General features: G+C 40.6%; 1 protein-coding gene across 2 annotated transcripts in view; it reads right to left on the bottom strand.

Annotated features, from left to right (window-relative positions):
* The window catches only part of RNF24 (ring finger protein 24), a 116,002-nt gene that overhangs the window by 38,805 nt on the left and 64,680 nt on the right, over positions 1-12,517 (bottom strand). For both annotated transcript variants that reach the window (XM_053573622.1, XM_053573623.1), the window contains one exon: positions 4,581-4,730. In XM_053573622.1, the coding sequence (XP_053429597.1) occupies positions 4,581-4,730 (150 nt within the window). The remainder of the gene's footprint in view (positions 1-4,580; positions 4,731-12,517) is intronic.

Raw genomic sequence — 12,517 nt, 5'->3', positions numbered from 1 at the left:
TTAGGCGATTCTCTTGCCTCAGCCTCCCAAGTAGCTGGGACTAGAGGCGCCTGCCACAATGCCTGGCTATTTTTTGTTGCAGTTTGGCCGGGGCTGCATTCAAACCCGCCACCCTTGGTATACGGCACCCTACCCACTGAGCCACAGGCACCGCCCCTCTCATCATTTTCAACTGTTAATTTTCTATTCCCCAGAGAAAGATGAGGATTGTCAGATATGTAAGCTCTCTTACTTTCAGCTACACATACCTACATGTATATTATTCTGTATAGTTATCCTCATCTCTGTCTTAGGAGAAGGTATCCTTTTGCTGAGAACTAATACTGCTCTTTTACAAGTGTCTTTTTCACCTACATAATTGATCCTATAGCAACTCCCTATCCCCCACAATCTAATCTTTTCTCAGATATGCTTTTTTTTTTTTTTGAGACAGAGTCATATTTTATCACCCTCGGTACAGTGCCATGGTGTCACAGGTCACAGCAACCTTAAACTCTTGGGCTCAAGCAATTCTCTTGCCTCAGCCTCCCAAGTAGCTGGGACTACCTGCCACAATGCCCAGCTATTTTTAGAGACGAGGTCTCGCTCTGACTCAGGCTGGTCTCCAACCCATGAGCTCAGGCAACTCACCCGCCTTGGCCTCCCAGAGTGCTAGGATTACAGGTGTGAGCCACTGCGCCTGGCCCTCAGACAAGAGTCTTCAAAGAGGGGGTTGTCTTCTTTGCATCCAGTTTCACCTGCTAGTGAGTGAGTCTTCATTTGCCTCATTATAGCCTCTATCATCCCCCATCCCATGTTATGGAAATTTTTCTAACAAATATTATAAACACAAACTGAACTGTCAAACATAAAGGAACTTTTCTTTCTTTTTTTTTTTTCTTTGTAGAGACAGAGTCTCACTCCATGGCCCTCGGTAGAGTGCCGTGGCGTCACACAGCGCACAGCAACCTCCAACTTCTGGGCCTAGGCGATTCTCCCGCCTCAGCCTCCCGAGTAGCTGGGACTACAGGCGCCCGCCACAACACCTGGCTATTTTTTTTTTTCTTGTTGCAGTTTGGCCGGGGCTGGGCTCTAACCCGCCACCCTTGGTATATGGGGCCGGCGCCCTGCTCACTGAGCCACAGGCGCCGCCCCGTAAAGGAACTTTTCAATTCTTATCTTACTGGACCTCCTTGGGAGCAGCTGACATAACTGACTCAATTCACTGAAAACCTACTTGGGGGACATCTCTCTCATGCTTTTCCTCCTATCATGTGCTATTCCTTCCCACTCTCATTTATGGGCTCCTCTTAAATATCAATGTTTCCCTATGATTGGGTCGTGGATCCATTTTATTTTTACTATACGCATTCTCTCTAGGGAGCACGCCCAGCTTCAGCTTCCACCTATTATTACATGAGCTCCTATTTCCAGACCAGATTTGTCATAAGCTTTAGGTGTACACTGAACATCTAGACTTTTAAACAGGGAACTCAATCCCTCATGTCTGAAATGAAATCTATTATCCTTTCATCCAAAACTTGCCCACGCATTTTCTAACTCTATGAAGGAATGATGGAGCTGCTCAGCTGCTTAAGCCAGAGATCCAGGAAAGATTCTAAACTCATCCCTTTTTTGTCCTTAATTTCCAGTCACCAATTTGTATTTTTACCTCCCAAATATTTCTCACAACCACAACATCTTATCTAGCTCTACTGCCATTATCTTGGTTAAAGATCTCACAATTACTATTAGTAGCCCCCCCAATTCCCCTCTCCTTTTAATTTTGTTCAGTTTATATACTGGTGGCCACAAAGTTTAAATAGCACACTATTTTAGATTGCATGCGAACTTTATGGCCACCCTGTATGTAGTTCTACAGGATTAGTAATAAAAATCAGTGGTCCTCTTCCCCCTTCCCCAGAGATAACTATTTTTCACCTTTTAGGTCACAATTTTGAAATTTACCTTTATGTTTCTAATAATTTTTGTTACTACTTCTTGGTTTCTCAGTCTCAGGCATATCTAATAACTTCTACTAGGGAAATCATTCATTCACTCATCTTATAATACTGTGGCAGGCACTGTTCTGGGTGTTTGGAATAGAGAACAAGTATCTATCTGGGAGAAAAGATAAAAAAAAAATTAGAGTCTTATATGATTCAAGGATCTCTTCTAGCAAGGTAAGCTATCCTTCTTTGTGCTCTAACAATGTCCTGTTCATAGCCCTATCACAATCAGCAGATTCTATACTACAGTGTTGTGTAAGATTATAGTTGGTTGGTGGGTCTCTTGTTTATACCTGTTATATTTCTCCTATGGTTCTGATGAATCTGGCTATGACTGGAAGGAGCTTTCTACAGAACAAAAGAGCCTCCCAGAAAGGTACTGAAGAGTTCAGGTTAAGTTCAAAAATGGGCTTAAGCGATTTGTGGGGAATTAAATCTACAGATTAACTGCAAAGACTTATTATGTCCAAATTTACCATTTGAGGGGTTAAAAGCAATAAAGTAGGATAATCATAAAGAAAAGCTCATGATTGTATTTTAAAAATTGTACCAATGACTTATAAAGTTTTGAAATATTTATTTATTTTTTGAGACAGAGTCTTGTTATGTCGCCCTCGGTAGAGTGCCATGGCGTCACAACAATCTCTAACTCTTGGGCTTAAGCGATTCTCTTGCCTCAGTCTCCCCAGTGGCTGGGACTATAGGTGTCCACCACAATATTTTTTTGTTGCAGTTGTCATTGCTGTTTAGCTGGCCCAGGCTGGGTTTAAACCCACCAGCCTCAGTGCATGTGGCCGCCGCCATAACCACTGTGCTATGGGTGCCGAGCCAAGTTTAGCATTGTTTAAACATTTCTGATTTAACATTTTGATTTTAGTATAGAAGATCCTCATTGCTTTGTTCGATTATAAAAAAGGATACAATAGAAGGAGAGAGGGGTGGGGAAAGGAAGAGCAGAGAGCGGGAAGGAGAGAGTGGGGTGGGACCTTGGTGAGTGCCACACCTTTTGGGGGCAAGACATGATTGTAAGAGGGACTTTACCTAACAAACGCAATCAGTGTAACCTGGTTTCTTGTACCCTCAATGAATCCCCAACAATTAAAAAAAAAAAGATACAATAAGGATGAAATGAAGTACAATGATAACGCATGAAACAATTACTATCGTTATGTTTTATCTCTATTTATCTGCTTGATTAGTAAAAGGAACACAACGAGGTAAAATGGTGTTTCATAATTATCACCATCACTCAAAAAATTTACTCAGAATCACAATTGGTATATTAGTATTTTTCTTAAAAAATGTTAAGGCTGGGTGTGGTGGCTCACACCTGTAATCCTAGCACTCTAGGAGGCTGAGACAGGTGGATCTGCTGAGCTCAGGAGTTCTAGATCAGCCTGAGCAAGAGTGAGACCCATTTCTAAAAAACAGCCCAGCGTGGTGGTGGGCCCCTGTAGCCCCAGCAATTCAGGAGGCTGAGGCAAGAGGATTGACTGTGAGCTGTGATGCCAGGGCATTCTACTGAGGGTGACAAGTTTTACAATTTCAGATGTGGCTTTGAAAATTAGACCCCATTTAAAAATTTTAAAGTGAAAATAGGCTGGGTGTGATTACTCATGCCTGTAATCCTAGCACTTTGGGTAGCTGAGGTTGGAGGATCACTTGAGGCCAGGAGTTCAAAACCAGCCTGAGAGATCTCATCTCTATAAAAAATAGAAAACTCAGCTGGGCATGGTGACAAATGGCACTCAGCTATTCAGGAGTCTAATGTGGGAAGATTGCTCTAGAAAATACAGTGAGACCCCGCCCCACATTTTTCAGAAAAAAAAGTGAAAATGCTTGCTTAAATAATTATATAATTATGAGTTAGTAACCATGAATTTTTTTTTCAGTAGGGATAGGGTCTTGTTATGTTTTCCAGGTTTGTCTCAAACTTCTGACCTCAAGTGAGCCTCCCTTCTTGGCCTCCCAAAGTGCTGGTATTATAGGTGTGAACCACTGTGCCCAGCCAACCATGAATCTTTACTGGCCAAATCCATTATCCCCTCAGGTGAGGTGTTACTCTTCATCATTTGTCTGTATGTTTGCTGCAGGACCTGTGGAATATTTAGTGTTTTGTGCAGATAAACGATCATCTGAACACCTAACTAGTTTCAACAATAAAATCTTTTTGACTAACCATGTAAGTTCTTTATAGGCTTGGACTTTGTTTTGGACATTGTTTTCTGATCCCTAATGACTTTCGCTAACAAGGATGCCAGACCCTCTTGAAAAGCAAGTATGAAATATTTGTGAAAGTAAATTAAATCTTGAGGACAGAAAATTACATAAGCACATCTGGACAAGATCTTAATAAGGTAGAAAAATAAACGAGGACAGTTTTTTCCTAAAGAGTAAAGCATCTCATCAGCAGATAGTACTGGAGACTATATGAGGTATTTTACGGATTAACTCACAGAAGATTAAAATGTTAAATCGCCTTAATTTTTAAAAAATTTGCCAATCATAACACTTGAAAAAAATCTGAGGAGAGAAACATGATTTGTTATTTTTTAACATATTCTGAAGTAACATAGAATGAAAACTGGTTACCTAATCAAGTAGCAACAGAAGAGTAAACTAAGGATGAAGACAAATATAGCAGTGCCAAAAACCACAATATATATGTTGAGAGGCAGATTCTGGAATCCAATATTAGGCATCCTGAAGTTGTAATGTGGGAAATCCGATCTCATGGATAAACTGTGGGGGAAGAAAAGAATGGAGAAAAATTGAGTATAAAAACTATAATAACCAAGATAGCATTGCTGTTGTCCATGTACATAGAGGTAAAAGTTTTCTATAGATTGACCCCGTTTGAAACAAACATGTTAGACAAAGTGTTAATATTCTTGCCATTCACTCCTTGTGCCAAATATTTTGTGAGTATTATGTACCTGACACCATTCCAAGACTGGAGATCCTACGTAGAAAGCTTTGCAAGTCACCTTCATTCTCTAAAAGGCATTTCACTGAAATAATGCCAGTAATTAATACCCACGTGAAAATGTTCAACTTGGAAGAAGTACAAAAAGACCTCATAATATTCTGAAATTTTTAAAAGTACAAAAAGAAGAAAAAAGTTTTAAGATTTTCAAATGCTTTAACTTAGTAACTCAACCCTTAAAGTAGCAATGTTTGAAATAGTAAAATATTAGAAATAACTTAGTTACCTCAAGAGAAAATAATGATTAAAAAATTATGCAAAGTCCTGTGTTATAATACTAAAAGATCATAAAAATATGTTTCCAGTTTTTTGTTTTTCTTTTTGAGACAGAGTCTCACTTTGTTACTCTTGATAGAGTGCCATGGCGTTATAGGTCACAGCAACCTCAAACTCTTGGGCTCAAGGGATCCTCTTGCCTCAGCCTCCCAAGTAGCTGGAACTGTAGGTGCCTGCCACAATGCCTGGCCATTTTTATTTTTTTTTGAGACAGAATCTCACTTTGTCGCCCTCGGTACAGTGCCATTGCGTCACAGCTCACAGAAACCTCAAACTCTTGGGCTTAAGTGATTCTCTTGCCTCAGCCTCCCAAGTAACTGGGATTACAGGCACCCACTATAACCAACCCCTGGCTATTTTTAAAGACAAGGTCTTGGTCTGGCTCAGGCTGGTCTTGAACCTGTGAGCTCAGGCAATCCACCCTCCCCAGCCTCCCAGAGTACTAGGATTACAAGTTTGAGCCACTGTGCCCAGCTTCATGTTTTCAGTTTTAATGTCCTGAGAAACATAAAGATATGTGGGAAAAATTAAGCAGGACAATTGCATGTTATGATCTAAATTTTATAAATCTGTAAATACACACATACATGTATGTGTATAGTGTGTGTGTGTGTGTACATGTAAATATGGCGGAAAAAGCCTGAGAGCCAACACATCAAAATGTTAACAGTGGCTGTGGTTTACCAGTCATTTTTATTTTTTTCCTTTTAAAAACTCTTTTATTAAGTCAGGCCCCATTCTAAGAATTTTATTAGTATTGTTCTATTTAATTGTCACATCAGACTTCTGCGGTAGGTACCATTTCTCCTTATTTTAAAGGTAAGGATACTAAAGCTTAGAGTTTTGGTTACATAGTCATAACTGACCAAGTATGTTTGGTAGGTAGGGCCTCTCCAACTCTAGAGCCAAGTGTTCTCAGCCTATATGTGGTAACATGCTCTACTGCCTTTCTTGTGTAGTACTTAAAAAAATCAGAAAACAGGCTGGGCACAGTGTCTTACACCTGTACTCCTAATACTCTGAGAGGCCCAGGTGGGAGGATCCTTTGTGTTTAGGAGTTTGAGACCAGCCTGAGCAAGAGTGAGACCCTGTCTCTACTAAAAATAGAAAAATTAGTAGAGCATTTTGGTGGGCTCCTGTAGTCCCACCTACTCAGGAGGCTGAAGTAGGAGGATCACTCGAACCCAGGAGTTTGAGGTTGCTGTGAGCTAGATTGACACCAGGGCACTCTAACCTGGTGAGAGTGAGACTCTGTCTTGAAACAAACAAACAAATAAATAACATAAGAAAACAGCAAATGCTGTTTAACCACTCCAAAAGGGATTGTTCCTGTCATTTTGTTCAGTAATACGTATTCATTACTACTATTACAATTCTACAAAGTGGATGGTGTCTGTCCTTTAGGTGAGGAGCTACAATGATAAGGTGGTTGATTGCACCTTCATATTAGAACTTTCCTTGTCATTTCAATTCCTTACAAAATAAAGAGCTCCTGCCAGGCCTGCTTATTAAGACCAAAGACTGATAATGGAATTATAACTGTGACTCCTGCAAAGCCAAACCAAAACTAAATCTTACCAAGCAAACAAAACTCTACTTCTTTATGCATTCATAGTAAATTAAAAAGGTGTTCACAGATCTTTAGTGTTCTTGTGCTTTCCAGAAGAGTATATTTATGTTGTTGATGCCACTGAGATGCTGACTGGCTGGCTGTATCTGAAGACTCAAGTCTTTTTTTTTTTTTTTTACGTGACAGAGTGTTACTTTATCGCCCTCGGTAGAGTGTCATGGCGTCACAGTTCACAGCAACCTCCAATTCCTGGGCTTAGGCGATTCTCTTGCCTCAGCCTCCTGAGTAGCTGGGACCACAGGTACCTGCCACAACACCCGGCTATTTTTTTGTTGCAGTTTGGCTGGGGCCGGGCTTGAACTTGCCACCCTCGGTATATAGGCTGATGCCCCACCCACTGAGCCACAGGCACTGCCCCAAAACCTTAGTCTTATTATTAGTTTCTAGTCTAATGATTTACACCAGGGAACCAACAGCTACACAAAACAACTTCTTCCCATGAAACTCTTTTCTGATAACTTCCTGCTGTAACTAGTGGGCAATATTTAGTTTCGAACCTTTGGTCATTTTCTTGGTTAGATTAGTTATAGCAAGTAGTTTTCTAATTTCCTTTTTCTACCCTCATATCTTCTTAGGAAGGTTAGGAACAAAATGACAGAAACAATCCCTTTTTGAGTGTTATAAAATACCTTATTTATTTGTTTATTTATTTTGAGACAAAGTCTCCCTCTGTTGCCCAGGTTAGAGCGCCTTGGTGTCAGTTAAGGAGTCCTTTACTAAATATATATAGCACATACACTGTAGAGCTATTAGAAAATTACAGCTGCACAAAACTTAGCTCTTAACTTTAACATTGCTAACAGGGCCTCTCACTTGATGAACCTGGCTATAGTTAAGATTTAGATGACTGTTCTTTAATCCTTTAGAAATGTTCCTCCTCAGACAACCCGGGCTTAGTAAAATATCTCTTGCTTTAGGAAACAGCAGATTAAATATCTGTGCTGGGCAGGCTAATAGAGAGGAAATATGCAAGCAGACAGAACGTAGTATGGTGGGAAAAGGGACAGGCTTGCAGTCAGCAACACTGGGTGCTTGTTCCCAGGATATGACTAGCTAGATGTCAGGACTTGGTCCACCTATGCCTCAGTTTTCTTGTCTTTAAAATGGGATAATGCCTGTCCTATTGACTTCTCTGAAATGATAAAATGAGATATTAAACTGAAACTCGAGTTAGAACAAAAATATTAAGGCAAGTGCACATGTGTATGTGTGTTCTGGAAAGAAGTGACATTAAACAAAAGTAGTAAATAATGTAAACCAAGCTCTGACAAAAATCAAGTCTCTGGAGAGGATTCCGCCAAAGCACATGCCTCTTCCTCAGGGAGTAGGCTCTTCCACATACCCTGCTGGGCCTTCAGTGGCTTGCCAACCTGGCTCCCAGAGGCAGGAACTGGATAGGAGTGAGGCCAGTGGCATAGGAACATTGCCCTGCAGGGATCCTCCCACTGGGTGGTACCATCAAGGAACTCTTGTAGAATTCTGAGCTGAGACACAGACATGCGGAGCATTAAAGGTAATGCCATCACCAGAGATATGTGCCTCAGTGCTTCTGGGGGCCGGATGCTGAGACTTTTCTGAGTCCTCACTACCCAGCAGAGCCTAACAACGAAACCCTGTTACCAGAGAGGTGGGGGATTGTTAGAAGATGTGTTGACGCAGAATACATTTTAGGAATTTTTCTCCTTTAGGTAAATGAAGTAGCTTTGCTACTGTATGTTGGCCCAACAATTTACGTAGATGGTGAATTATTCCAAGATGTTAATCCTGCTAGTGACATATTAGGTTTTTATAAAATTTTCATCATTATATCTTTTCAGCATGAGTACTAATATTTTAAAATAAGATAATTTTTTAAAAGGCTATCTATTCATCATCTTAGTAACAAATACTTTGCTATTGAAGTCTTATGCATTTGAGTTACTTAGTAATTACTCCTAGTGGGAATGAAGAGGACAATAGTACAAACAATGTAATGTCTTACTTGGCATTTCCAATTTAATTTACATGAAAACCTTTTCTTTACCTCTTATATAATTCATAGTTCCTGAAATCTCCAGGCTCAGCCTAAATTTCAAGCCCCCTAATCAGTTTATTAAAAACAAAACAAACAACAAAGAAGATTGAACATTTTATTAGTAACAGGATTTCTCACCAAAAGATCTAACCAGGGACAGAGTAGGATGTAAGATTTGGACCCCTACAGGACTCGAGTTTAACACAGAACACCACAGCTTGATGGCCCACAACAGTATTTCTCAAAGTATGTTTCATGGCCACATTCTTCGATCAGTCCCTGTTCCCTGGATAATATGACATCATCTTCTCAGTAGTTAGTATTCCTTTTGCTTCAAAAATATAAAATATAAAATATATTATACAGGTTATAAGGTTATGAACCGTAAATTATAAAATACATTTACAATTCATAAACCATAAAACCCATGTATTTTTTAATAAAGAAATCCACACCAAAAAAAACTAAGAAAAACTACTTTAGGCTTTGTTAATCTTTTTTTAAAAATTGAGATATAAATTTATATTTAAAAAATTCACCCATGGGAAAAAAAAAAAATTCACCCATGTACGGCTCGGCACCTGTGACTCAAGCAGCTAAGGCACCGCCACATACACCTGAGCTGGCAAGTTCGAATCCAGCCTGGGCCTGCCAAACAACGACAGCTGCAACCAAAAAATAGCTGGGTGTTGTGGTGGGCGCCTGTAGTCCTAGCTACTTGGGAGGTGGAGGCAGGAGAATCGCTTGAGCCCAGGATTTGGAGGTTGCTGTGAGCTGTGATGCCACAGCACTCTACCCAGGGTGATAGCTTGAGGCTCTGTTTCAAAAAAAAAAAAAAAAAGAAATTCACCCATGTTAAGAATACAAGTCAGAGTCTGGACAAATGAATACAACTTGTTACCCCTACCCTACCACAATCCAAATACAGAATACGTACGCAGTCTGACAATTAAGTACATGAATTCATACCTAAAAAAGGTGCTATATACCTTCAGCTCATTGCTGAATATCATTATGGTCATCTTGGAAGTACCTCCCTTGGGAAGCAAAGCACCAATGCCAGCGCCTAGTCTGCCCTTTAAAGCAATTTTGTAATTCTTTCTGGAATGTCATCAGAGCTGTTGTCATTATTACCCTTGATGTCCTGAATATTATCAAAATGTCTTCCTTTCAATATTTCCACTATTATTGGGTAAAGGAAAAAGTCACTGGGTGCCATCTCAGGTGACTAGGGTGGGTGTTTCAGTACAGTTATTTGTCCACTGCAAACTCCCTTATCGACAGTGCTCATCGGTGAACTCTTTCAGGACCATTTTTACACACATCTTTTTTTTTTTATTGTTAACTCATAGCTGTGTACATTAGTGCAATCAAGGGGTACAACGTGCTGGTTTCATATACAATCTGAAATATTCTCATCAAACTGTTCAATGTAGCCTTCATTGCATTTTCTTAGTTATTGTATGTAGACATTTGTATTCTGCCTTTAGTAAGTTTCACCTGTACTCATTCTAAGATGCACCGTAGGTGTGGCCCCACCCATTACCCTCTCTCTACCCTAACCTCCCCCCTCCCTTCCCCTTCCTTGGCCCTTTCCTCACAGTCTTGTGCTATAGTTGGGTTATAGCCTTCATGTGAAAGCTATAATTTAGCTTCATAGTAGGGCTGAGTACATTGGATACTTTTTCTTCCATTCCTGAGACACTTTGCTAAGAATATGTTCCAGCTCCATCCATGTAAACATGAAAGAGGTAAAGTCTCCATCTTTCTTTAAGGCTGCATAATATTCCATGGTATACATGTACCACAATTTGCTAGTCCATTTGTGGGTCGAGAGGCACTTGGGCTTCTTCCATGACATAGCGATTATGAATTGGGCTGCAATAAACGTTCTGGTACAGATGTCTTTGTTATATTGTGATTTTTGGTCTTCTAGGTATAAACCTAGTAAAGCAATTATAGGATCGAATGGCAGGTCTATTTTTAGGTCTCTAAGTATTCTCCAAACATCCTTCCAGAAGAGACATATTAGTGTGCATTCCCACCAGCAGTGTAGAAGTGTGTCCTTTTCTCCACATCCATGCCAACATCTCTGGTTTTAGGATTTTATTATGTGGGCTACTCTTATTGGGGTTAGGTGGTATCTCAAAGTAGTTTTAATTTGCATTTCTCTGATGATTAACTATGATGAGCTTTTTTTCTTTTTTTTGCAGAGACAGAGTTTTCACTTTATGGCCCTTGGTAGAGTGCCATGGCATCTCACAGCTCACAGCAACCTCCAACTCCTGGGCTTAAGTGATTCTCTTGCCTCAGCCTCCCGAGTAGCTGGGACTACAGGTGCCCGCCACAACGCCCAGCTAATGATGAGCTTTTTTTCATGTGTTTGTAGATTGTGCGTCTGTCTTCTTTAGAGAAGTTTCTCTTCAAGTCCCTTGCCCACCCTGAGATGGGATCACGTGTTCTTTTCTTGCTAATACGTTTAAGTTCTCTGTGGATTCTGGTTATTAGAATCGGAGGTATAACCTGCAAATATTTTCTCCCATTCTGAGGGCTTGCTTTACTTACTATGTTCTTGGCTGTGCAGAAGCTTTTTAGTTTGATCAGGTCCCAGTAGTGTATTTTTGATACTGCTTCAATTGCCTGAGGAGTCCTCCTCATAAAACATTCACCCAGGCCAATTCCTTCCAGAGTTTTCCCTGCACTTTCTTCAAGTATTTTTTATAGTTTCATGTCTTAAGTTTAGTTTTGTTTTTATTTTTTATTTTATTTTATTTTTTTTGTAGAGACAGAGTCTCACTTTATGGCCCTCGGTAGAGTGCCGTGGCCTCACACAGCTCACAGCAACCTCCAACTCCTGGGCTTAAGCGATTCTCTTGCCTCAGCCTCCCAAGTAGCTGGGACTACAGGCGCCCGCCACAACGCCCGGCTATTTTTTGGTTGCAGTTTGGCCGGGGTCGGGTTTGAACCCGCCACCCTCGGTATATGGGGCTGGCGCCTTACCGACTGAGCCACAGGCGCCGCCCTCATGTCTTAAGTTTAAATCTTTAATCCAGTGAGAGTCTATCTTAGTTAATGGTGAAAGGTGTGGGTCCAGTTTCAATCTTCTACAGGTCGCCAGCCAGTTCACCCAGCACCATTTGTTAAATAGGGAATCTTTTCCCCACTGAATGTTTTTAATTGGCTTGTCAAAGATCAAATTACGGTAAGTAGCTGGATTCATCTTGTGGTTCTCTATTCTGTTCCTGACATCTACTTCTCTGTTTTTGTGCCAATACCATACTGTTTTGATCACTATCGATTTATAGTACAGTCTCAGGTCTGGTAGCATGATTCCTCCTGCTGTGTTTTTATTGCTAAGTAATGTTTTGGCTATTCGAGGTTTTTTCTGATTCCATATAAAATGAAGTATTTTTTCAAGATCTTTAAAATATGACAATGGAGCTTGAATAGGAATTGCATTAAAATTATATATTGCTGGGCGGCGCCTGTGGCTCAGTGAGTAGGGCGCCAGCCCCATATGATGAGGGTGGCGGGTTCAAACCCAGCCCCGGCCAAACTGCAACAAAAAAATAGCCGGGCGTTGTGGCGGGCGCCTGTAGTCCCAGCTGCTTGGGAGGCTGAGG

This window comes from Nycticebus coucang, chromosome 21 (genome assembly GCF_027406575.1).
Source record: "Nycticebus coucang isolate mNycCou1 chromosome 21, mNycCou1.pri, whole genome shotgun sequence".
NCBI classification, from domain to species: domain Eukaryota; kingdom Metazoa; phylum Chordata; class Mammalia; order Primates; family Lorisidae; genus Nycticebus; species Nycticebus coucang.
The sequence above is the reverse complement of the archived record's forward strand: the minus strand, read 5'-3'. Positions and strand labels throughout refer to the sequence as shown.